A 24983-nucleotide genomic window follows, 5' to 3' on the forward strand; every position below is an offset into this window, starting at 1 on the left:
CTGAGCCACACAGCAAAACCCTATCTCTCTTTTTTAAAAAACCCTATCTCAAAATAAGTAAGTAGGGGCTGGGAATTTGGCTCAATGGTTTAAGCACTTCCCTGGTAAACCCAAGATCGTGAGTTCAATCCCTGGTGGCAAAAATAAATAAGTAAATAATAAAAAATAAAGGAAATACATGTCATCTCACAGCACACCCCATAATGCCAGCTCACCTTACCTCTCACCTCCTTTCTTAGAACCCTTAGCCCATTATCTTCCATCTGCCCCTATACCTTACTTCATAACTATCTTCTCTCCTCTGCATTTGCTAAGCCTGCCTCTCCATTGGCTCCATTTTTAGCCTACAAATTGCCCTCAACTAAAAGCTAAAACCAGTCCCTCATTCAATCCAGATCTCCATTCTTTTAAGCTTTCCATTTCTCTTCATCTTTCTGCATCAAACTCCTTAAAAGAGAGTTGTTAACATTCCCAACCCAAGTTGATCCCAGAGCTAGAGTCAGCTCTGGATCTCAGGAGACAAGACCAACCACTGTTTCCAGGAAGGACCAAGGGAGTGAGGCATGCTGAGCACCTTGGGATACTCAACTTCACACAACCAAGCAACTTTCCAGGCTTTCCTCTTCTGGAGTTCCTTTCTTACAGAATCATTGTACCCACAGGCTGGTCTTAGCTTAGTGGTAGAGTACATGGCATGCCTGAGGCCCTAAATCTTCACCATCACAATAAAGTACTTTATCAATATCCTCCCCAACTACAAATTTATTGAAGCATCTTACATTCTCAGTGAGCTAATTACCTTACTTTCCTGATAAACATTTCTAGTGTTTCCTCACTGTCTACAGGAAAGCCCTGTACTCTTTTAGTTTATTTTTATTTATTTATGTTTGATTATTTTCTGGAGGCAGGGTCTCATCATGTAATTCAGACTGGCCTTTAACTTGAACCAATCCTCCTGCCTCAGCATCCAGAGTGTTGAGATTATAGGCATGCACCACCATATCTGGTGCAAGGCCTGAACTCTTGAGTAATTTCTTTAATGTCAGTCACTATCTTAGCTTTTTCTTTCTTCACTTATCTCTTAAAGAATGTATACTGTACATATGCAGAATAAGCCACTACTTCGTGAAGGTGTCTCATATTGGGGTTATTCACTGTACATAGTTATGCAGTTCCCATTATCTGGGAATCACTTCTTTCCAATCTCTGGCTTTTAAATAGTTTAAATTGCCGGTCATGGTGACACACACCTATAATTCCAGCACTGGGGAGGCTGAAGCAGGAGGACTGTGTGTTTAAGGTCAGTCTAAACTATTCAACAAGAATCGGTTTCAAAAAAAAAGTTTATTTTCTCTCTTTTTCTGTGACAGGGTCTGGTTATATTTCACAGGTTGGCCTTGAATTTGCAATGGTACCAATCAGGACAATTGAAGCTTCTTAAAATATTCTCGTAATTCTTTAAACTATTGAAGTTAATGGGAGAGCTGAGGGTTATTGCTTAGGGGTAGAACACCTGACTAGCAGGTTAAGAGGCTTGAAGCCACCAGCCCCAGCTAGATCACAAGACTCTTTTTTTTTTTTCTTTTTCTTTTTTTGTCTTTTTGGTTTTTATCGGTACCAGGGATCAAACTGACGACTGCCTGCTTGCAAGGCAGGTCCTTATGCCGCTGAGCTAAATCCCCAGCCCCACAAGATTCTTGATTGCAAACAGTTTTGCCTCGCTCAAGAACCATGACTTCTCATTGGCGGGTCCTTAGAGGTTTGTTCCCGTAGCGCTTCGGTGCAGTGCCGACACCTGCTGGTCACAGGTGGTTTGGCAGCCCCGGCCTCCGCATTTCCGCCCTCGGGCACTAATTGGCGGGATATCTACCAGATGCTTTCCAGGCTCTGGAAGATGCTTGTGATAATGTTGTCCCACAGTGCCACCCTTTCAAGCTTGCTAACTTCCCCCAAGAGCCCCCAACCCATCAACTTGGACTTTGCATCCTCCCCAGTACCACAGATACAGAATACAGTCTTAAGGAGATGGGTGACAAGAAAGAAGGGAACACTTTGAGAGACGGGAGATATGCAACCCCTTCTCCTCACCCCAAAGAGCCAAGGGTGTTTCCAACAAACCCCTATTCCTCTAGACCTCTGCCTTACTTCTAGGTTTCTCTTGGGCCATGGGCTGCTTGGTGCTGGTGGCCCGGAGGTAGAGCGGCCTGGGTAGGCGGAGCCTGCGGGGTGGGGCCAAGCCAAAGTGCCTCTCGCTAGGCGCTTCTCCATTCTGTCAGCTCTCAGGGACATCCACGCCAAGACTGGCACCCGTTGTGGCAGGTGAGGGACCGTCCGTGAGGGTGGATTTGGGAGCATGGTGGTGGAAGGGCCCCGAACTCCTTCAGCTTTAACTTTCCATATCATGGAGGTCTCACTTGTAGAGTTCTTGGGCTCCCAGTTCAGCTTCCTTTTCCTTGGGGCAAGGCAGCCTTTGAAAGAAAGAGCTGGCTTGGGATGGGGTTAAGTGTAGGGCTGAGGTACAGGGGTGGGCATGGGTGTGTGCCAAATCAAGGCAGTCTTGAGGTGTGGAGGGAGCTGGGTGTGGACCAGTGGGAGAACAGAAGACCTTTGGGAGGGCCCAGGAGACGGAAAGAGGGAGGAAACAGGAGGCAGAAAGAGGACAGGGGGCAAAGTCATGCTCCCCAGAGGGGCAATGGAGAGCCGGGAAACAGGAAGGCTGAGGAGGAAGGCAGGCTCACTGGAGCAATCTAGTCTTCCGGCCTCCTCCAGCTGCGGAGCCTGGTCCAGAAAGCCCCAGGGCAGGCCAGCAGCAGATGGGGGCTGCAGGCTCCTATGGAATGCGTCAGCGGGAAGGAAAAACCCTTCTGGTTACCCACTCCCCTGCCTCTTCAGACTCCCAGTTTCTTTCGGAGGAGAGGGCGAGGCTCTCCAAACTGCGGTTGCAGCCACATCCTGCAAGAGCAGGGGAGGGGGAAGTAAGAAGCAAAACAACTAAAAGAACCACAGGAGAGGACTGTGGGGTGGGAACCTGGACCTCTGCAGTAGACGGCCCCGCAGGGTCTCGAGTGCAGCTGGGAGCCCGCAGACCTGCAGGCCTCCTGCCCTGGAGGGGCTGGCTCAGCTCCCATGCCCGCAGCCACGCAGAGAGCAGTCCAGGGAAACATGTTTTGGGACTACTTGACCTGAAGCTCATTTTTATCATTTACCCATGACTCCAGCCAAGGTGTTTCATTTTTCTTAACTTCAGTTTTCTCACTGCAAAGTGGGGATATCTGTTTATAGAGCTGGAAAGAGATGCAGTTCACAAAAAGCAGCACTTGGCACACAGCAATCTCTGAGTAAATGTTAATTATTCTTATCAGAACTTGCAGGACCCCTATGCTTCTCACTTCTTTAAAGGAAACAGTTGACATGGGATTTTGGAGTTAGGAAGTCAGCTGTGTTTGATCTCAGGTAAATAATTTAACACAAGCCTCACTTTACGGGGAGCAATGCCTATACCTCTCCGGGATGCAGGGTGCACAATCAGGGTCACAAGGTGGCTACGGGAAGGATCACAGCTAAGCCCTTACGGCAGCCCCCGCTTCCCAACCTCACCTTGGGGCTGCCTTTCCTGTGGCCACTCCTCAAACAGGGTTAGCGTTGTTCCACTGGCTTGCTCTGGAGAGCAAGAATCCCTACAACACTAAGAAAAAAAGCAGGTGCAAGGCAGCAAGACACAGAGGACATGGGAGCTTAGGGGAAACAGAGGGCAAGGTAATCAAATCACAGAAAAGGGAAAGCCTTATTTTGTTTGTTTTTTTGAGACAGGGTTTCACTGTGTAGTTCAGGCTGGCCTTGGCCTTGCGGCAGTCCTCCTGCCTCAGCCTCCCAAATGCTAGGATTACAGGCGTGTGCCACCACACGCAGCGTCATTTCTCTCTTTCTTAGGAGGTCTGTTGCCTCTCTTCTAGCAACCAACCACCTCCCCTCCCTGGGAACCATGGAGTCCTTCAGTTCAAAAAGCCTGGCACTGCAAGCAGAGAAAAAGCTACTGAGTAAGATGGCGGGTCGGTCTGTGGCTCATCTCTTCATCGATGAGACGAGCAGTGAGGTGCTAGATGAGCTCTACCGAGTGTCCAAGGACTACACACACAGCCGGCCGCAAGCCCAGCGGGTCATCAAGGACCTGGTCAAGGTGGCCGTCAAGGTGGCCGTGCTGCACCGAAATGGCTGCTTTGGTCCTGGGGAGCTGGCCCTGGCTACCCGCTTCCGCCAGAAGCTGCGGCAGGGTGCCATGACAGCGCTCAGCTTTGGGGAGGTGGACTTCACCTTCGAGGCTGCTGTGCTGGCTGGCCTGCTCACTGAGTGCCGGGATGTGCTGCTGGAGCTGGTGGGGCACCACCTCACCCCCAAATCCCACGGCCGCATCCGCCATGTGTTTGATCACTTCTCCGACCCAGGCCTACTCACAGCCCTCTACGGGCCTGACTTCACCCAGCACCTTGGCAAGATCTGTGATGGGCTCAGGAAGCTGCTAGATGAGGGGAAGCTCTGAGAGCTCTCAGAGCCTCCAGCCGGGCTGACTGGGAAAAACACACACCAAGGGCTTTCTAACCCTGCTCTAGGCACTAATGCTTTTCAACCCTCAGGCTTCGATCTCTCCCAAGGGAGCCTCACCTCTGAGACCACCCGCACCCGAACTGCTGGAGAAGGTGCAGCACTGAGCGGGGCAGGAGGCTCACTCCCACTACAGCCCCAGCACAGGAAACAGCTGCCTGAAAAAGGTGAAGTGAAACTTGGATCTCCCACACTTCTCCCACAAAGGATATCTGAAACAGGGAAGCCCCTCCGCTACAAACCAAAGGGGACAGAACCCACAGAACCCTTCTGGGGACACTAAAGACAGAAGAGGGATGGTGACACTTAGAGACTTCCTAGGCTTCCAGCTCTAGACAGAGCATGAACAGATACCAGCGGCTGTGTCCCAGGGTGCAGGAAGAGTGGTGAGGGCAGGGGAAGAGTCTTACAGGGGAAATAAAACTCCTGAAACATGGTCAGGGCTCAGTGTTTAATCTCTCCAGCTGCTACACCTTCGGGTCATCACAGAGGAAAGGTAGTATACAGAAGACACCCTATCTCACCTCCACCACGGCCACACAGGAGACTGAGGCGTATCTCTAGTACTACTGAGGTTCCCTTGCCTACTGCTTTGTTTGAGAAACAAAAAACAAACTGTACTGCAGATCAGTGCTACAAGTCACAAAAGAACACACAATGAGAAGCAAGGCATAGATAGGCTCTGGGGGGAAGGCGTGCAACTAAGTCTCCCAAGCCAACCTCTCCTCTTCGAATCCCACAGGAATCTCCCTCTGCCCTTCAGCCCCACTGCAGGCTGCGCAGAGAACAAGTCAGAAGGGTGAACTAGGGGAATGGAGAGGCCATATCCCTACTCTGCTGCTCTTTCTCACAGCAAGAGTTGTGAAAAAGTTACAGGGAAATGGTTAGTCAAGACTGAATCCAAATCCTTGAACTTACCATCCTTGGTGTGACACCAGATTGCAGAGTCCCTATGCTCAGTAACATGCTCAGAAAGGAGCTGGGGAAGATGAGGAACCAGCAGCTACTGGCTTGGCTCCAGGCTACAGAAATCCCATGTTTCAGCTAAGAGTGGGGAAGAGAGTTAGATATAGCAAATAAATATTACTCAATATAGCACCAAATAAATTAGGGAATATTGTTGGAGCTGGGGAGTTGAAGGGGAGTGTCTGCTTCCCTGCTCTAAGGGCAAAAAACAGTGAAAAAGAAAAGAAAGGCAGCAGGGATTAAAAAAAAAAAAAAAAAAAAAAAAAAAAGCCACCTGAATCTAAAGGACAACTCCAGATGTAGCCAAGAACTGGGAAGGGATTTAGTTCTCATCTCCTGCTTTTACCCCAAAAATGTGCTCCAGCTGGCAATGGACAAGAGCCTGGGGGAGACAGCTGGAGTAGAGGGAGGCAGGCTGGAAAGCCATGTTTCTGAGCCTCACCTCAGGCTCCTCTCTCCCTCAAGTTGTTCTTTCCAAATTCTGCTTCTCTCAGTCCATTCAGGGAACATCAGAGTTTGAAGATTTCATCCTCCTGGTCCCGTAGCATCCGAGTCCGAGAGGTCCGAGTCAGCGGCACAGGACCTAGGACAGCTCGTTGCTGGGTCCGAGGGGAGCTCAGGTGGAGATGTGCGTCCTCCCTGGGTACCCTGTAGGTGAGGAAAAGGGGAAAGAGCCCCAGATCAATGGAAGAAACTGAGAATGGGCCAGGAGGTATGGGAAACTTGTCTCCTCTCCTGCTTCATGAATTTTCTGCTCCAAGACAGTCTCAATATCATCTGAAAATCTTAGCCCTAATGTTCCTCCTGTATGGTTAAGAAAGCAGCAAGAACAATCAACTGTTCTTCTCCGATGAGAACATGGAACCCAGCTCAGCCCATCCTGGGAGCCATGGGCTACGCACTGCATCGTGGGGCCTCCCAGGCAAAGGTACCACCCTGCTTCCCCTGGTCCTACGCTTACTTACTTGTGTTTGTAGGAGGTTGGACAGGAGTCTGTGGAGCAATTTAGGAGGACTCAGTCAAGACTCACCCACTTTCTCCTTTGCTCAGCTTCTGTGTGGCGACCTTCTTTGACAGGCTGATCTGTGAGTCCAGCTTCTTAAGGAAATCTGAGGCAGAGAGGTCATGGGTGGGCCCAGGGGGGTCCTGGCCAGGTGTGGGAGGGACACTGTCACCTTTGGCAGGTTCTGAACCCATTTCTTGTTTGCTTCTCTCTGCTGAAGATGGCCTTGCTTCATTTTTCCTTGGGTGCACCTCTTCCTCTCCATCTTTCTCTTCTTCAGAATCCAAACCATTGAACAGGTCTCTGGGCTCTGTCAGGATGGGGATGTAGAGGGTTTTCTTCAAGAAGATGGAGTCATTAGTATAAAGGCGGTTTGCACGCTTAATCTGTTCCATCTTTAAAAAAAAAAAAGCCACCAAAATTAATGACAGTAACAACATCCATCTTACATAGAATCTCACGCTTTTAAAAGTAATTATATCCAGCATTTGGGAGGCTGAGGCAGGAGGATCACTGTAAATTTGAGGCCAGCCTGGGCTACATAACGAGTTCCAGCCAGTCTGAACTACATGGTGAGGCCCTGTCTCAAAAAGCTTTAAAAAAAAAAAAAATAGTTAGACAGTGATATCAGTCACTTATTCAGTGATGAATATTTACAAAATAAATATCTGATAAAAGAAATAATTCATAGGGCTAGGGATATAGCTCAGCAGCACAAGCACTTGTCTGGCAAGTGCAAGATCCTGAGTTTGATTCTCAGTTAAAAACAAAACAAAACAAAGAAATAATTCATACAGTACAACAAACATTTCATGAGGAAGCAAAAAGGCCTAAGATTCTAGTTCTATGTTCATCGTTAACTTGCCAGGTAAATTTAAGCAAGTAGCTTAATCTTTCTGAGCCTCTACCTTTACCTTTTTTTTTTTTTTTTTTTTTTGTCTTTTTCTTCTTATTGGTACCGGGGATCGAACTCACGACCACCTGCTTGCAAGGCAGGTGCTTATGCCGCTGAGCTAAATCCCCAGCCCCCTACCTTTACCTTTAACAGTGGCTCACAATGAGGTCTCAGGCTCTGCAGGGGCCCTCAAGGTCAGAACTATTTTCCTAGTAATAAAATGTTATTTTCCCTTTCATTCTCAGTTCTCATGAGTGTACAGTGTTTTCCAGGGGCTGCATAATGTGTGATATTGCAACAGATTGAATGAAGAAGCAGTTGGAGCAGCTGGGTGCAGTGGCAGATGCCCATAATCCCAGCATTTGGGAGATTTGAGACAGGAGGCTCACCACAAGCCAGCCTGGGTTACAAAGTGAGTTTAAGGCCAACTTAAACTTCATAGCAAGACCCTAACTCCGAAAGACATATACATTCTCTCTCTCTCTCTCTCTCTCTCTCTCTCATCTCACACATACTGAACCTTCTCAACTGGGTTATCCCAACAATTTCACAACTCTTCCTCTTTCATTTCTACTCATCTTCCTCTTGACATCTAGAAAACTGTCTCTTATTAACCCACTAGCCTGTTTATTATTATAAACCTCCCATGGCTTGTGACTGGCTAAGAAATAAAAGTCCAAATCAGCATTGAAGGGCTTTCTCAATCGAGCTCCCAACGGAAATGTCTAGCCTTGTCTCACTTTCATTACTTATGTAGTTTGCTGTGCTTTTCATTTTACTTTGAAGATTCCATCATCTTTCATACAGTTGAGTGTTTATTCATCCTGAAATGCCTCTCCCTACTCCCTTTCCTGCTTGGCAAATTTCTACTCATCAATTATCATATCTTTGTGTGACCCTCTTCAGGGCTCGCAATGCAGCCTGTAATGACAACAAAAAAATAATAGTTGTAGGGCTGTAACAATAGTTGCCCTGTGCTTGTGGGGGCTGAGGGTGTAGCTCAGAGCAAAAGTCCTGGTTCAATCTCCAGGGCTGCAAAAAACGAACTTGCCCTATGCGCTAGGGTACAGCTCTGGTAGATTGCTTGCTTAATACTGTAAGACTCTGGGTTTGATCTCCAGTACTGCAAAATACAAGATCAAATGCAAACAAACAACAATTCTGCCCTGTTATATGGTTAAGTCACTTCTTTGCTGAAACCATGTAAATCTTTTAAGGGCAGGAATGGTAACCTGCTGTCTCTGTAACCCAAAGGTGTGCCTTAGAATCCTACAGAGGTTGGCACAGCACAGGGGCTTATAAAAAGTACTAATTTATTTATGAATAAGTAAATAGATAATAAATACAGTATCTCAGATAGTTTATTAGTATTTTATTCTCAGAAGCCAGTGTCATTTTTACTATGTCATTTTACATTGGTACCAGTGTGGAAAATACTATTTCTTATATCTTATATCTTAAATATAAGAGCTTTTTCTGTCCTGAGGCAAGACTATTACAGTAAACTTGACAAGTAAAATCTTACAAGGCCTTTAAAAATAAAATCAGATGAACTGGAATTATTTTATTTCTTTTTTTGTTTGTTTTTTATCTTGTTATGCAGTTCTGGCTATGTGGACTGGCCTTGAACTATGTAGCCCAGGCTGGCCTCAAACTTCATAGCAAACCTCTTGCTTTAGCCTTTCAAGTGCTGGTATTATAAATGTGTGCCACTACATCCAGCACTTTATTGTTTTATTTTGCTTTTTGAGACAGGGTATCAGTTTGTAATTCAGACTCACAGTGATGTTTCAGCCTCAGCCTCCAGAGTACTGAGATTATGAGCATGTGGCACCATACTCAGCCTTTACTTTTTTTTTTTTTTTTTATCGGTACCAGGGATCGAACTCATGACTGCAGGCTTGCAAGGCAGGCGCTTATGCCGCTGAGCTAAATCCCCAGCCTTTTTACTTATTTTTTGAGACAGGGTCTTGCTGTACACTCCAGCCTGGCCTAGAACTTAAAACCCTTCTGCCTCAGTCTCCTAAATGCTCAGATTACAAGCGCGCACCACCATGTCTGTCAGCAATCTGAAGGATTTTAAAAAGTTAGAATTGTCTTGCACTTCCGAACATGCCAAATATTTTAATGCTATCAACTTTATTTTGCCTAGATTATCTCATAGATCTCCTCCAGTTCCAAGATGTTAGGAATACTCTGTGAGTTTTGTGGTGCTTTTATTATTTGCCAGAGGGATCCTAGTCCACCAATCTAGTTTTTTTCTTGAGAGGTTCTTAAGAGTCTAGTAACATAATAGAGAGATTAAAGCCGGGTGTGGTGGCTCATGCCCATAATCCCAGCACTGGGGCGTTGAGGCAGGAGGATCATTGTGAGTTTAGAGTTCAGCCTGGGCTACTAAGTGAACTCAAGGCTAGCCTGAACTACATAGAGAGACCCTGTCTCAAAAAGAAAAAAAAAAAGAGAGAGAGATTAAAAGGAAAGACTTTAGGCTGGGCATGGTGGCACATGCCTGTATTATGAGCGCTTGGAAAACTGAGGCAGGTGAATCAGTGCAAGTATGAGATAAGCCTGAGTTACAAAGTGAGCTCAATTCCAGCCTGAACTGCATAGTGAAATCCAGTCTCAAAAAGACAAAAAAAAAAAAGTAAGAATTTCAGAATGAGTCAGTCAAGTCTGAAGCCTAACTCCATCAGTAGTAATACTAGTTATATAGGTAATGGCAAGTTATCCTATCTCCCTGTCTGTTTCCTCATCTCTCCCTCTTTTTTGGTGGTACTGGGATCAACCTGAGAGACTACACACTGAGCTACCTCCCCAGTCCTTTTATGTTTTTAAAACATAGCCTCAGTAATTTGCACAGGCTGGGCTTCAGTTTACAATATTATTCCCTTGGTTTCCCAGAGTGCTGGTCTCCTGTAGGTATGTACCACTGCACTAAACTTTACTTATTTGCAGTACGGGGGATTAAATCCAAGGCCTTTAAACTGAGCAACACCTTCAGTCTTTATATTTTTATTTTGAGACAGACTCTCACTATGCAGTTCAGGCTGGCCTTGAACTCACTAGGTAGCCTAGGCTGGTCTCAAACTCACAGCAGTCCTCCTGTCTCTGTTTCCCAAATGCTGGGATTACAGCTATGTACTACCATACCTGGCTCCTCATCTTTAAATGGGACTAATTATACCTACCTCATATTCTTATAAGGAAAACATGCAATAATAGATATATAAAGCCTGGTATATATTGTGTTTAATAGATAGGTCGGTAACAATTTAAGCAGTTACCATTATTTAATACACTTTCTTCATTTTATAAAGGGTAGACAAACTGAGGTACCAGACAGGAGCAGTGATTCAACCCACAAGCAGAACCACAATACAAAACTCTTCTTAACTAGACTACAGAGTTTTTCCAGAGCTATAAGACAGTTTCACAAACCAGGCATTGTGGCATATGCTAGTAATCCTAGCTACTCATGAGGTTAATATAGGAGGACCACAAATTGGAGGCCAGCCTAGGCAACTTGTGACAGCCTCTCTCAAAATGCTGGTATGCAGCTTAGTGGCCGAGTATTGCCTTAGCATGCAGGAGGCTTTGGGTTCAATCTCCAGCATGGGGCAGGGGTTCTTAATAATCAGTTGCTGGTTCTCTGCATGACTTAGTGGGGTTTTTTTTGTTTGTTTGTTTGTTCGCTGAGGATTTAATTCAGGGCTTTGCTCATGCTAGGTACATAGGTGCTCCAGCCCTTACTATTTAAGACAGTCTCCCCAAATCCTTAAATTACCCAGGCTGGCCTCAAACTTATGTTTGCCACGCCCAGCTCCCAGTTCTCTGAACACAACTTATGAGCCCTTGCTAAGACCGAGGTTGCTCTGCACTTTTTTTTTTGTCTTTTTCGTTTTTTATCGGTACCGGGGACCGAACTCACGACTGCCTGCTTGCAAGGCAGGTGCTTATGCCGCTGAGCTAAATCCCCAGCCCCTGCTCTGCACTTTTCATACCCACTTCTTTGCTTAGGCCATCCTTTGACTTGAAACATTCTTTTATTCTTTCTCTTTCTCTTGCTGTCTCTCTCTCTTTTTTTTAAATTTCAAAACTGGGGATTAAACCTAGGATCTTTTGTACTGGGCTATGCTTATAGCCGTTTTTATTTGTTTTGAAAACAGGATCTCATTAAGTCACTAACTGCACAGGCTCAAATTTGCAATCTTCCTGTCTCAGCCTTCCAGAGTGTTGGCATTACGTGAGTGTGCCATCATGCCTGGTGGAAATATTTTCTTCCCTACATTCCCAATTTCCATGTGTGGAAAATCTAGTCACATTTTCATCCATTCAAAACAGTATCTTTTGGGCTGGGGATTTAGCTCAGTGGCACAACTGCCTGTCTGGCAAGCATAAAGTCATGAGTTCAAATCCCAGTGCCAAACAAAACAGTATCATTTTGATAAGAAAAGATGGCAACAAATAAGACAGATTTTTAGAGATTGTGAAGGGAATGAAGAAGGCAGAAGGAAAGTAGGAAATGGGGGCACAATTCAAAACATGTTATTTTCACATACTAAAATAGATTTCATTGTTCTGTATTACTAATATGTGCCCCAAAAGAGGTGGTCTCTTCATCTTTTATTTGCTGGTAACTATTAAATCTAAAGATAGGAAATTAAAACAGTTCTACTGGTTATGGTTTTAGAGGCCTGTAATCCCAGCACTCGGGAGGCTGACTGAGGAGCATAACAGTGACTCTGAGGCCAGTCTGAACTACATACCAAGATACAGTCTCAAAAAACAGAAAAGTATGTGTTGTGAGGTGATGGTTAAAGATGTGTGTAGTTCAGTGGTAGAGTGCCCCTGGGTTGTACCCTCAATAACACCTCCCCCAAAAAAAGAAAATAAATAGTTTCTACTCTAAAGGAGCACAGAGGTCACTGGAAGGCAAAAATCTGTAATAAATAAGTTTTTTTTTTTTTTTTTTTTTTTTTGGTACCTGGGATCGAACTCAAGACCTCAAGCTTGCCCAGCAGGTGCTTGTGCCACTGAGCTAAATCCCTGGTCCTGTAATACATAAGTTTGTAAAAGAAACATAGACGTTTCTAAGCTTTTCAAAGCCTACAGTGATGGTGGCCTTAAACCTGCAATGATGTCTCCGTTCTAGGTAAAAATTAATTTTCTCTGATTTCCCCCCTAAATATCAATAGAAATTCACCAAATTCTGTCATAATCATTGTGTCCCTGTACATTTTTCACTAGATTCAAAACTGCATAAACACAGCAATTGTACATTTAACTCTCCAAGAAGAGCTATCCTAGTGCTTTATTTTTTTGTTTTACTTTTTATTTTTATTTTTTTGTCTTTTTCCTTTTTATTGGTACCAGGGATCGAACCCACGACTGCCTGCTTGCAAGGCAGGCATTTATGCCGCTGAGCTAAATCCCCAGCCCCTATCCTAGTGCTTTAAACATAGAAAGCACAAAAATTCTGGTTAAATCCAACAATTGTAAATGGAGCTGGAAAAATCTCAAGAACATAAAAGCAGTATTTTTTTTTTTTTTTTTAAACTGGCATAGGAGTCACACCTGTAATCCTAGTACTTGGGAGGTTGAGACAAGAGGCCAGCATTCATGAGTCTGATGCCAGTCTGAGCTACACAGAGTTTAGGGCCAGCCTGAACTATATAGAAAGACTCTATATCAAAAGGCAAAAAACAAAAACAAACAACAACAAGAAGAAAAACAAAAAAACTTTCCACAAAACTTAAAAAAAAAAAAGAGTGGGACATGGTGGTACATGCTTAGAATTCCAGCATGCAGGAGGTTGAGGCAGGGGGATTGTGTCCAGTTCAAGGCCAACCTGGGCTACAAAGTGAGTTCAAGGCCAACCTGAATTGCATAGTGAGATGCTATCTCAAAAAGACAAAAAAGACTTAAAAATTTTTTTTAATTGTAAAAAAAGAAATTTTATTCACAGCAAGCTAATGCAATATATTTTTACATTTCTAATTTTACTCTCCAGTTATTATCTGAAATACTTAGGATAGAGAGGACCTGTTTTGCACCTTGCAGTTAGGAAACAAGAACAAGAGATAGGTACTTTAGGACTTAGACCTAAAAACCAGTTCTTCATTATTTGCTATAAATATTTAATCACTCTCAAAATTTTTCTTTGTGGTTAATAGTAACTTTAGAATCAGACAGAGCTTTCTGAATTCCAACTCTGACACTCAGTTATTTATCCTTGGTCAAATTGATTAATCAAGTCTCAAGTTTCTTCATCTGAAAAAAACCAAAAACCAAAAACACAATAGTTGTATATTTGATAGGGATATTAGGCTCAAACAGGTTAACATACTATACAGAAAGCATGGTATCTGGCATAATAAATAGGAGCTGCTGCTCTCTGTTGATATAGCGGAACAGAATCTGTCCCAACCAGACAGTGTAACATTGGGATGGGAAAACAAAACAGATAAAGGCAGAACAGACCATAGGGCAATTAAGAAAATGTCAGGGGAGGTTGCTTGAAAGGATCACTGCATTTTCATTAGGACTAAATTTCCCCTAAACGGTTATTTACACCACCATCCTGGAAGACTCACCGTCACTCCGTATTTGAGTGCCAGCCCAGCCAGGGTGTCTTCAGGCTTCAATTGATGCTCCAGGCGTCTTTCTCTTACAGGGGAGCAAGCTGATTGCACCAGGCTTCCATAAGAACGAGCCCGACTCCCTTGAAGCAGCCCAGACCCCCCGAGGGATGGCTGTCTAGAGGGAGAAGCCATGTCCTCACCCAGCTGGGCTTGCAGCTGAGGAAGGCCGGGCCAAGTGACGGCCTGAACTCAGGGAATGGATAATCAGGGAATTCCTATTCTCCGCTTCTTCTTTCCTGTGTCTCGCTGCTCTCCGCCGACTATGTCCGCGCTCTTCCCCTCCGGGCTTCTCCCACCTACAACCCTTACTCACAAATTTGTCTTCTGAATAATTGGTCCTTGTTACAGTCTCCACTTAACATCCCTCTTACTTTCGACCCTTACTCGCTACACTGACCTCTGACCTTTGAACTGCAGATACCCCGCTCAACACTTTTCCTCAGTTTACCCCCAAACCCAGCAGCTGGGCCTCAGGGCGTCCCCATATCTTGGCCCGGACTCGTCTCAGGGTTCGTACGCTAGGGTCAGGAACAAATTGGGCCTACCCTAGGTAGGCTACGGCCGCAGACAAAACGCGTGAGGATTTCGAGAGCTTGCAGTACACTTTCCAGTGTGAGATCCTCAAGGGCTCTCTTGCGCATCAGTCAGGTCACATCCTCAAACCCGGGCTACCCATCTGGGTTTTTGTCTCTTGAAAAGCCTCTAATCTCCCAAGATGCGACGGCCAGTATCCAGCAGAGCGGCAAATTTTTTGAAAAAGACTTCATTTCCCAAAAGGCTCAACACTTGCGGTGTCGCAGGGCACCATGGGAAATGCAGTCCGGGTAGCATGCTGGAGGCAGGCTTTCCGGATCGCGTGGCGCATGCGTAGAAACGCGCCCCGGAAGTGTGAAAACCGAATGGAAAGAGACCGGAAGAAGGAAAGGAGAGGTCCCACTGCTCCTACGGTGGCCCGAAGGAGTTGCCTGAGAGTATTGTGTCATTTCTGAGATTCAAAGTCGTTGATGTCTTTCAAGAGAGAAGGAGATGATTGGAGTCAGCTCAATGTGCTCAAAGTAAGCGCGAGTAGAGAATAAGGGCAAGGAAAGACTATGAAGAAGCATTGTTTTTTTTTTTTTTTTTTTGCTCTGGCAACTGCTTGGGAAAGGTAGTCAGGAAATCAAAACTGGGTAGTGATCCGTTCTCCATATGACCACTGTTCTTCCCTTGATGCTTATTCTTTATGACTCCTGTTAGTATTTCCCTTCTTCCCATCCGGATATGCTGCTGATCCCATCTGGACTTCTTTCCCTGTCTCTTGCAGAAACGAAGAGTTGGGGACTTGCTGGCCAGTTACATCCCAGAAGATGAAGTGCTGATGCTACGGGACGGACGGTGAGAGCAAGGGATAAATTAACATTGCGGTTAGACCCTCAACAAACTTTAACTATGAAGGAGAGGAGGGATATCTAGAATTTTTGGGGCGAGAAGTGAAGACTAGAAGACATGGAGACTGGGAAACCTGGAAGACTTTGGAAAGGACTTCTAGGACAGGGATGGAAAGATTCTCCCTATCTCCTTGAGCTTATTATTTTCTTCTCCTCCCTTCTTAGTTTTGCTTGTGCCATCTGTCCTCATCGACCTATCCTGGACACACTGGCCATGTTGACAGCCCACCGTGGAGGCAAGAAGCATTTATCTAGTAAGTCTCAGGGACGACAAGATAGAAAATAAACTGCAGACTATCCTTGCTGCTATGCTTTTAATTCTCATTCCTTTTCTCCTCAGGCCTGCAGCTCTTCTATGGTAAGAATCAGTCAGGAAAGGAAATGGAGCAAAATCCAAGACCACAGAATGAATTGAAGAAGGAAGGGACCAAACTTGAGGTAATCGGAGAGGGAGAAGACTGTTTTCCAAGAATGACCTTGCTGCACACAATACACTGGAAGAACTGTTCCCTCTTAAGACCTAACTTGGTCTCTTGTCTCTACCAGGCTCCTCTGCTAACCCAGACTCGACTTATCACCCAGAGTGCTCTGCACAGAGCTCCCCACTATAATAGTTGCTGCCGCAGGAAGCACAGGTCTGTGGGAAGGGTGGGAAACCTAGAGTAGGAAAAGACAGGAAGAGATAGATGGCCCTATGAGTACTCTTTTCCACAGTAGTTTGGGCATGGTGGTGTACACTCTAGGAGGCTAAGGTAGGAAGAGCACAAGTTTGAGCTCAGCCTGGCCAATTTAGTGACTTAATGGAACCCTGTCTCAGAACAAAAATGGGCTGGGTGTGTAGCTCAGTGTGAAGGCAGTAGATTCAACCTTCAGTACTGCAAGAAATAATTAAAGGAAATGCTTTCCAAATTGCATTCTAAGGAATACTAGTATTTTGGAGGAAAAAAATGATTTTTGAGATTTTAAATAAATTTTAGGAAATGGAGTATTGGTCAGGTGTGGTAACATCAGTAAACCCAGTGCTAGGGAGGCTAAGATAGAGTGGTAAATTTGAAGCTAGCCTGTGCAACATGATAGAAGACACTGTCTCAAAACCAAATACATAAAGAAAATAAAACACTGGTAATATTGGTATATTTTAAAGGCTGTACAAAATCCTTTTTTCTTTTGTACTTGGGAGTGAACCCAGAGCCTTTATACTGAGTTATATTCCCAGCCCACTCCACCCCCACTTTTTTTTTTTTGAGTTAAGGTCTCCCTGTGTAATTTAGGCTAGTCATAAACTTACTGTTTAGTCCAGGCTGGCCTTGAACTTAATCCTTCTGCCTCAACTTGCCAGCCCTTTTTATTTGTTATTTTAGAGACAGGCTCTCCCTAAGTAACCCAGGCTGGGATGAAACTTCCAGTCCTTCTGTCTAAGCATCCTGAGTAGTGGCTGGGACTATACCCATTTGCCACCATACCCAGCTATACAAAATCTTAAGGTTTAAATTTTTTTTTTTTTAAATTTTAGGATGGCTTTTCCCAAAGTTATACTCCAAAATCCTTTTTTTACCAGAACACTTATGAGGTGGGATAGTGGCACATTCTTGTAATCCCAGCATTCAGGAGGCTGTCAAGAGAATCCCTTTGAGTTTGAAGCCAGCGTGGGCTACATAGCGAGTTCAAGGTCAGCCTCAACTATATAGTAAGACCTGTCTTAAAAAACAAAGGAAATCCGTTCCAATACCTTGTTTAAAAAAAAAAAAAAAAAAAAAGGAAAATTTGTATTTTTTTTTTTTTTAATCGGTACCGGGGATCGAACTCACGACTGTCTGCCTGCAAGGCAGGCGCTTATACTGCTGAGCTAAATCCCCAGCCCTGAAAATTTGTATCTTAAGAAAAGTTTAAGAAACACTGCTTAGCACAGTGACCTGAGTTCAATCCCCAGTACCACAAGAAAGAAGAAAGAAAGAAAGAAAGAAAGAAAGAAAGAAAGAAAGAAAGAAAAGAAAGAAGGAAAGAGAAAAAAAGAAAGAAAGAGAGAAGGCGAGGGATTTTGCTCAGTGGCACAAGCACCTGCCTGGCAAGTGTGAGGTTGTGAGTTCAATTCCCAGTACAAAAAAAAAACAAAAAAAGAGACTGCTCTAATGAGTTGGAAGTCATAGAAGAGTTGGCCTTTTCCTTCACAGCTCTTACAGGCTTTGATTCTTCTCTACACAGACCAGAAGCCCCTAGTCCCTCTATCTCCTGTTCCCCTTTGCCAGCCCAAGAGATTGAATTCCAGAGTGAGAAGATCAGTAGGGAACCTGAGCCTAGGTCTGGCCTACAGGCTAAAGAGTCAACAACTGCCTCAGCCCCTGCACCCATTAGCCCCACAAGAAGACAAGCCCTGGACCGTTATCTCACTCTTCGAAGGTGGGTATTCCAATCCCTTTCCTCAGATTTTTCTCCTTGATCCCCTTTTTCTAACGTATCTGTTTTCCTTTTAATTTTAATTATTTTCAGACAGTGTCTCACATGTAGTCCAAGCTGGCCTTTAGCTAGCCCAGGCTGGTCTCAAACTTGCAATCTTCCTGTCTTAATGCCCCAAATACTGAGATTATAAGCATGTGCCATCACCGCCTGACTCTAGTTTTTCTTTTTTATTGCCACTAACTTTTTTTTTTTTAAAGACTAATCAAGTGCAATAGTGAGAAGGGGGGAAAGAGTAGAACAAGGAGTTCAATCTGTACTGACTGTGAACAATTAATTGAAATAAGTCACTACCTTCGGACCAGCCAACTTTTTTTTTTTTTGTCTCTTTCCTTTTTATCTGTACCAGGGATCGAACTCATGACTGCCTGGCTTGTAAGGCAGGCGCTTATGCCGCTGAGCTAAATCCCCAGCCCCGCCACTAACTTTTTAATAAACTTCTGTCCTAACCAATTCTGTTTGCTTCATTTCCAGCTCTGGATGGATCCCAGATGGAGAAGGTCGATGGGTAAAAGATGAAAATGTTGAGTTTGACTCCGATGAGGAGGAACCCCCTGATCTCCTGTTGGACTGACAACTTTCTACATTTGTTTCATAAATAAACTACAGTGGGCATTGGGAGCCCAACTTTGCTTAAGTCAGGTTCCTTGTCTAATCTCAGGATTTCAAATCTGTTCATTCTCAGCCTGACCACTCCCTCCCTGCAAGGTACACAGCTCCCCTACTTCTGCCCCCTCCCCCACTCTACCCCAAAGTCATGCCAAGCGTCAGCTGCACGTAGCCCGGTGCCCTATTAATAAGTCTGTCAGAAAGAAGTCCTTGCCCTTCATGTTGTTTTCCTCTGTTCCCAACTCCATTCAAAGTCCTTCCCTCTTCAGATCATAAGAGGACTCTGAATACGCCCTGGGGAAATCTGACCATATCTGGAAACAGAAATGAGTCCAAGAACCCTATGAAAGTAAGAAAGACTGAAGGCACTGGCAGGTTTATGGGGAACACCAAGGGACGCAGCTCCCCTACCTCCTAGTAACCTGAACCTCCCTGCCTGCTGATCCCCAGAGTATAAATAATCCCCTGATGAACTGGCAGTAACCCTTAGGGGTTAGTGCCAAGATTCCCACCCAAAAGCCCAAGGAAGGAGGCAGGCAAAGTGGACAAAAGGGCCTTTATTTACAGGAAAGGGGAAGAGATGAGGATTTATGAATCCAGGGCTTCCTGTTCTAGTTGGTAAAGGAAAGGGCAGTGTTATCTCTTCTTTTGCTGGCGACCTATATAGGAAGAAAAGTATGATCTTTCATTTCATCTCCTTTTGGCAAGTTCCTTAGCCAGATGCATATGGTGTTAGTGTTTGAGGCTCCCTGACACTACACTAACAAAATAAGAAGCCATAATAAAAGTATGTCTAGTTAGGTACAATAGTGCATGGCTATAATTCTATCATTGTGGGAGGGTAGGGTAGGCTTACAGAGACCCTGTGTCAAAATAAAAGGGGAGGGGGGTACAGTTCAATATGAAGGCTTTAGGTACTATCCTCAGTACTGAAGAGTTATCTAGCCAAGCACTGTGCATACCTAGCACATCTGCAATCCCAGCAGGAAGGCAAAGGCAGGAAGATTGTGAGTTCAAAGCCAGTTTGGGCCATATAGGAGACCCTTTCTCAAAAAACCAAAACAAAAACCATCTCATGAGGAGGCAGGATCAAAAGTTCAAGGTCATTTTGGGTAAGTTAGGGAGATCCTATCACAAAATTAGAAAAGCCTTAGTGGTAGTGTGCTTGGGTAGCATGCATGAGGCCTTGGGTTTGATCTCTGGTACTACATTAAAAACGATGTCTTTGCAGCTGGGGATTTAGCTCAGCAGCATGAGCGCCTGCCTGGCAAGCACGAGGTTGTGAGTTCAATCCTTGGTACAAAAAAAAAAAAAGTGCAGAGCCGGTATGGTAGTGCACACCTGTAATCTCAGCACTCAGGAAGAGGTGGGCAGATTGTCTTGAGTTCAAAACCAGCCTAGGCTATATAGTGAGTTCAAAGCTAGCCCAAACTACATAGCAAGACTGTCTTAACCCAACAAAGATGTCTAGGTTCTTTTCCATTTCTCTGATGGTATATATATTTGGAACAGGGACTTTTCTACATACTGTCTGATCTCTTGTAGGATCTGGGAGCCATCCAAGCTGTCACTAGGTCTTCTTCAGGGAGAACTCCCAGTTTCTGTACTATACCCTGCCCCCTGCCAATACCACGTCTGGAGTTGCTCACGTAGTTCGTTGTTCCTGGTCATGGCCTGGGCTGCCCGAGCTCGAGGCCCCTGTTGTGTAAAGTGGTAGCCAAAGCGGACAATAGAAGGACACTGCTCTAGCACGGTGGCCATTTCCATCTCCACTGCATCACCAGGCCACTGGCGCTGTCAGAGGGAGAAGCGGGGCTGTCAGCCATAAGTGGGTTGTTCATCCTGGACCACAGACCCCTTGGGAAGTCAAGAGTCTTTTTTTCACCAGAATAGGTGAAGAGAGGTTTCCCTCAGAGACAATGAAGAGGAAGAGTCAAACAGGATTAAAGGAGATAGCTGCCCTGTGGGGTGGCTCAGGGAGGAAGCCTGATGGGTATCAGTTGGATGCTAATACCAGGGGAAAGGGATACTGACCTGGTTGTCTACACGCAGTTCAGTGAGTGTGGAATTTTCCCGAACTGCCTTCAGCACAGCCATGAGCCCTGTGCTGCTAATGAAGTTGGACTCAATATTCAGGCTCTGGAGGCTACGGTTCTCACGTAACATGTCAGCCACCGCCTGGGTACCAGGGACTTGGGTTAGGATTAGGGAATAGTTGCACAGAGGAGAGAAAAAAATGGGAGCAAGAGGGAAACAGCTCTTTGAGAAGAGTCTAAGTGGGACTAGAGGGAGATAGCATGGGAAGCAGATGAAAACGGAGATTAAGCATGCAGTGGAACTGGGGGCATCAAGGTTGTGACCCTTCAGTACAATGATCTCAAGATTTGAGTTGTGAGCCCCAGGACTGAGGGTAGGGAGTCTCCATGATAGCAGCTTCCTAAGTAAGCATGGTGGAAAGAGTACTCTTAACACAACCATTTATGACAGCTCTCCTGGGAGCACAGGGTAAGGCAGAGGGAGAGTGCTGGGATGTCAACTAGCCTTACATGGGCGATGGGGTCACCACTCCTTGTGGCCACCAGACTGAAGCTCCGGACATAGGTATTCGTTTTCATTGCATCACACAGCTCACTCAGCATGGGTATTGGGATGTCCTATCAGACAGGCATGGAAACAGTGGAGTAAGGACTCTCCTCGGTCCAGAGTTACCCCTATGTTATTGTTAGGAAGATGGGAGTCAAATACCTGTATATTATTGAGATTCACCTCCTCCAAGTCCTTGTCGTTGCTTCGAACCCTTGTCAACATCTCCTCAATGTTTGTGGGATTTGGGGGCTCATCTGGCACTGGCTTATACTTGTCAGGCTGAACCACACCTGATGGGTGAGGGCAGGAAGGAACCCCAACATGTCCCCCACCATCTTTCCCTTGGTTCTCTTGTCACTCATGTGTCATGTCATCTCTTAAACCCCTGTTACCTTTGCTCAGGTTCTGAGGCTGCCCGCCTGGAGCCCTGGGGTCACGCTCCCCACACACTTACTGCTGATGCCTTCCGTGTTGCAGATTTCCCCACTGCAGATGGCATCATAGTACTGCTTGTTGCTCATCAATGTGTACATTCCCAGAATTGCTGCAGTGTATGAAAAGAGGGGTGCAGGGAATGAGAGGCGGTCTGTTCTAAGTCCTCATCTTGTCTCGATCTGCTACGGCCCATCCTTTCCATAGTTCCAAAGAGGTTTCCCACCTTCCCTCCGCTCTAGGCATCCCTGCCTTAGACTGCCTGATGGTTTCTATACCATTGAGCTGGAGTTCAGGAGTAATTCCTAAAGAGCCACTAGAGTGTGTGTAGATGCAGGTGGGGCAGAGCCCTATCTCAGATTTTAGCCAAAATACCTGTACTTTGATTTGTTTTTACAATCTCTTCATAAGCGTGGCTTATTTTGTGTGTGTGGGGGGGGTATGTGTGTGTGGCTGAAATGGTCTTGGGACATGGCCCAGGCAGGCCTTGAATTCACAGCAATCTTCCTGCCTTGGTCTCCCTAGTGCTGGGATTAGAGGTGTGTACCACTATGTCTAGTTTGAAAAAATGCTCTTGGGCTGGGGATTTAGCTCTGCGGCATAAGCACCTGCCTTGCAAGCAGGGGGTCGTGAGTTCAATCCCTGGTACCGATAAAAAAAGTTAAAAAAAAAATGCTCTTGACATGTTGACTTATTAAATTTAAAGATGAATTAATATGAAAACAAATAAATTAAAAACTATTGCTGGAAAAAAATAAAAACTACAGCTGGAGGCATTCTCAGACATCCACGTTCTAGGTCAGGGCCTTCCTTGGCAGTCCCTCAATAACGCAAGAATGCGCTCCCACCCTGAGCAACTTCCCAGCTGCCTACCTGCAATATCACACATTTCAGCATCAGTGGCATGGGCCAGTGCCTCTTCCAGCTCAGGCTCCAGCGTGATCTGTTCCTGTGCTGGAATTTCTCTTTTGGGCTGAATATAGGGTTTCCCTGATGGGAAGATGAAGGATGGTTCAGGTAGAGGTCATTTCTCCCAAGATCCTGGTTTCCAGCATCCTGTCCTTCTCCAAGAGGTACAATGCTGGGTCACTAGGGGATACCAGAAAGCCTGAATTCTTTGCCAGCTCAGGACTCCTGGGTCCCCCGACCTCTCACGAGAACCAAAGAGTACAAGCTGGCATGCAAGTGTCACAGTGCCCATGACCCTTGGCAGGTAGGAGCTGGAAGTTGAGAGGGGAGGAAGCTGAGGGGCGGCTTGTGAGAGATATCATTGGTTTTTGGGAGGCATGAATGGCACGGTGCCCATACCCTTCTTTTCTCCTGTGAAGGGCACCAAGTCATCACGTTCCTTGGCTTCTAGTGCCTGTTGCTCCAGGTACTGCAAAAGGGCCTCTCGGTCCAGTGGCCCTGTTGGGCTCTTTTTTGTCTGGTCACGTTGTCTTAGTCCAGCCGGCAGGAGCATGTTCTTAGGGATGAGTTTTGGGGAATAGGTCAGGTACCCCTCCAGGGCACCTCTAAGGCTCCCTAAAACATTTTCAGGTATCTTTTCCCTGGCCACCTTGGCAAACTCCAAGCCCTGTGGGTAGTCCTGGTCTCAGCCACCCAGCACCTATCACTCTTCCATAATCCTGGGGACTACTCCAAATCTCCTGTGCTGGGGTCCCTACCTCTGGGTCCATCTCCTGTAGCTCGCAGTCCAGTTGCTCTAGCTCTTCAGGGCTCAAGGTCTTTAAGATCTCATCTTCATCTATGTCTCTGTACTTCTCTAGTTCCTTCTGATATGATGACATAGTGGCCCCTGTCCCCTCTCCACTGTGACACTCAGAGCCTGGGAGGACATGGGAAAAGTAGTTGGACATGGAAAGATGGACACGGACACAGCAGGGATACAAAGAACCAGCCAGCATGAACACTGACTAGATACCCTGGCGCTTAGAAATGTAGTCGAGGATGGAAAGAGGGGAGGTCAGGTTGTTCAGAGTTAGAATGCAGTTTTCCCTCTACCTGCCTCCCCAGCAGCACGTCATTTTGGATGGGGATCCCAGGATCCAAAGAAGTTTTGTCATCTCACTATACGATGCAGAAATCCTGGTAACACCCCTCCCTGTAACCTCGCCCGTCAGTGCCTCTTGCCCTAGCACAGGTGCCGGAAGTTCTGCCAAAACAGGTGGCTCCATGCCCAGTAACTATTGAAAGGTGGGAGAGGGGTGGGACAGAACTTCAAGGGAATTTCTCTTCTTCTCTATTCACCCTTTTTTCTAAACTGGTTAAAGTGAGCAAGGACAGCTAGTGGCACTGGGCAAAAGGAGTCTCTACTCTACCCTTATATCCTCTTTTATTGTGGAAAGACCAAGATTTCACTGTCTGGTAAAATCCTAAATCCTAAAGAAAGGGCTGAGAAACTGAGGGACTGCCATTGGGGAAGGGCAATATGGTTTCAGGAAAAGAGATTTAGTCCTCACAAACTGTCACAGCAAGGTGACACCAGACCAATGGAGTGGAAAATATCTTCTAAATGGAGTAAGGTTTTTCTAAAATCAGCAGGAAAATTGAACTTACACAATCTTTTACAATATGAAAAACACAAGCTACATAGACACACCATGCTTAACGTAAAAGATCTAGAAAGTGTGTGGGATTTACACTTACAACACACAATTAAGGGACTGGACAGGACAGTGGCAGATACACTGACAGCAGACACATACTCCGTTATTCCCCATAAGAGCCACTCTCCTCCCATTCCACCAGGCTAACATAAGCCCCTTGCCTTCCCCACCTACCCGTCCTGACGACTATTTCCCTTCTGCTGGTCAGTCTGTCCGTTCCACTGGGCCACTGTCCTGCAGCAGAAGTCCAGTGCACGGAGAGGGTGGGGGAACAGTGAGCTCAGCATTTTATTATTTTAGCTCTGGCCAGGTGGGGGTTAGGGGGAGATCACATATACACAGCCCCCATACCCTGCCCAGCCCTGGGAGCCTCTAGTGGCCACCAACAGACATAGCACCTCTTCTGCTTCTCTCCATACAAGCTATTTCCTAGAGTTGAGTACTGTAAGAATCAGCTATTAGTTTCTACTCATTTGGTGCTGGCTACAGTCAAAATGGTGAATAAAAAGTAATAGAAAGAGGGCTGGGGATTTAGCTCAGCGGCATAAGCACCTGCCTTGCAAGCAGGCAGTCGTGAGTTCGATTCCCAGTACTGATAAAAGTTAAATACAGGAATTGTCTTTTGGCAGCTAAGTATAAGGTGTTTATAATTTAGTTGGAGGAATACTGCACAAGCAAAGACAAACTAGGGATTCATGCATCTGTAGTGCCTGTAACAGAGGACTGCTTGAGCCCAGGAGTCTGAGACCAATCACAGCAATA

At 45.6% G+C, this 24983-nt stretch overlaps 4 protein-coding genes across 10 annotated transcripts; 2 read left to right on the plus strand and 2 right to left on the minus strand.

Moving 5' to 3' along the window:
• Positions 1 to 1325: 1325 nt before the first annotated feature.
• On the minus strand, positions 1326 to 14872 carry Lysmd1 (LysM domain containing 1). 3 transcript variants are annotated; one of them, XR_010048706.1, is made up of 4 exons: positions 14057 to 14872; positions 6596 to 6963; positions 6008 to 6213; positions 1326 to 2468 (listed from the first exon to the last, which is right to left on the minus strand). XR_010048706.1 is itself a non-coding variant. In XM_005007782.4 (3 exons), the coding sequence occupies exons 1-3, from the start codon at positions 14234 to 14236 to the stop codon at positions 6075 to 6077; spliced, it is 687 nt and encodes a 228-aa protein (XP_005007839.1). In that variant the 5' UTR covers positions 14237 to 14872; the 3' UTR covers positions 5037 to 6074. The 3 variants fall into 3 exon arrangements, 1 of the variants encoding a protein (XP_005007839.1); XR_216467.4 differs by lacking the exon at positions 1326 to 2468 and adding an exon at positions 5037 to 5643; XM_005007782.4 differs by lacking the exon at positions 1326 to 2468 and having other exon boundaries at positions 5037 to 6213.
• Tnfaip8l2 (TNF alpha induced protein 8 like 2) lies at positions 2190 to 18622 on the plus strand. Of its 2 annotated transcripts, none has more exons than XM_063253244.1 (6): positions 2190 to 2319; positions 3931 to 6493; positions 15408 to 15478; positions 15697 to 15785; positions 15872 to 15969; positions 18460 to 18622. In XM_063253244.1, exon 2 carries the CDS (start codon positions 3983 to 3985, stop codon positions 4535 to 4537), a length of 555 nt encoding a protein of 184 aa, XP_063109314.1. In that variant the 5' UTR covers positions 2190 to 2319; positions 3931 to 3982; the 3' UTR covers positions 4538 to 6493; positions 15408 to 15478; positions 15697 to 15785; positions 15872 to 15969; positions 18460 to 18622. The 2 variants fall into 2 exon arrangements, with proteins under 2 accessions (XP_063109314.1, XP_063109304.1); XM_063253234.1 differs by having other exon boundaries at positions 3954 to 6493.
• Scnm1 (sodium channel modifier 1) lies at positions 14983 to 18622 on the plus strand. The gene is made up of 7 exons (XM_003478971.5): positions 14983 to 15159; positions 15408 to 15478; positions 15697 to 15785; positions 15872 to 15969; positions 16078 to 16166; positions 17734 to 17928; positions 18460 to 18622. Exons 1-7 carry the CDS (start codon positions 15109 to 15111, stop codon positions 18557 to 18559), a joined length of 693 nt encoding a protein of 230 aa, XP_003479019.1. The 5' UTR covers positions 14983 to 15108; the 3' UTR covers positions 18560 to 18622.
• Tmod4 (tropomodulin 4) lies at positions 17271 to 24950 on the minus strand. 4 transcript variants are annotated; one of them, XM_063253177.1, is made up of 10 exons: positions 24396 to 24950; positions 23280 to 23440; positions 22921 to 23077; positions 22486 to 22602; positions 21635 to 21724; positions 21340 to 21470; positions 21141 to 21248; positions 20629 to 20772; positions 20225 to 20388; positions 17271 to 19253 (listed from the first exon to the last, which is right to left on the minus strand). In XM_063253177.1, the coding sequence occupies exons 2-10, from the start codon at positions 23400 to 23402 to the stop codon at positions 19088 to 19090; spliced, it is 1200 nt and encodes a 399-aa protein (XP_063109247.1). In that variant the 5' UTR covers positions 23403 to 23440; positions 24396 to 24950; the 3' UTR covers positions 17271 to 19087. The 4 variants fall into 4 exon arrangements, with proteins under 4 accessions (XP_063109247.1, XP_063109250.1, XP_003479018.1 ...); XM_003478970.4 differs by having other exon boundaries at positions 19134 to 19253; positions 20244 to 20388; XM_063253180.1 differs by lacking the exon at positions 20629 to 20772.
• Positions 24951 to 24983: the final 33 nt, after the last annotated feature.

Source organism: Cavia porcellus, unplaced genomic scaffold (genome assembly GCF_034190915.1).
Source record: "Cavia porcellus strain 051 isolate PalLab524CR breed Dunkin Hartley unplaced genomic scaffold, mCavPor4.1 scaffold_1, whole genome shotgun sequence".
NCBI classification, from domain to species: domain Eukaryota; kingdom Metazoa; phylum Chordata; class Mammalia; order Rodentia; family Caviidae; genus Cavia; species Cavia porcellus.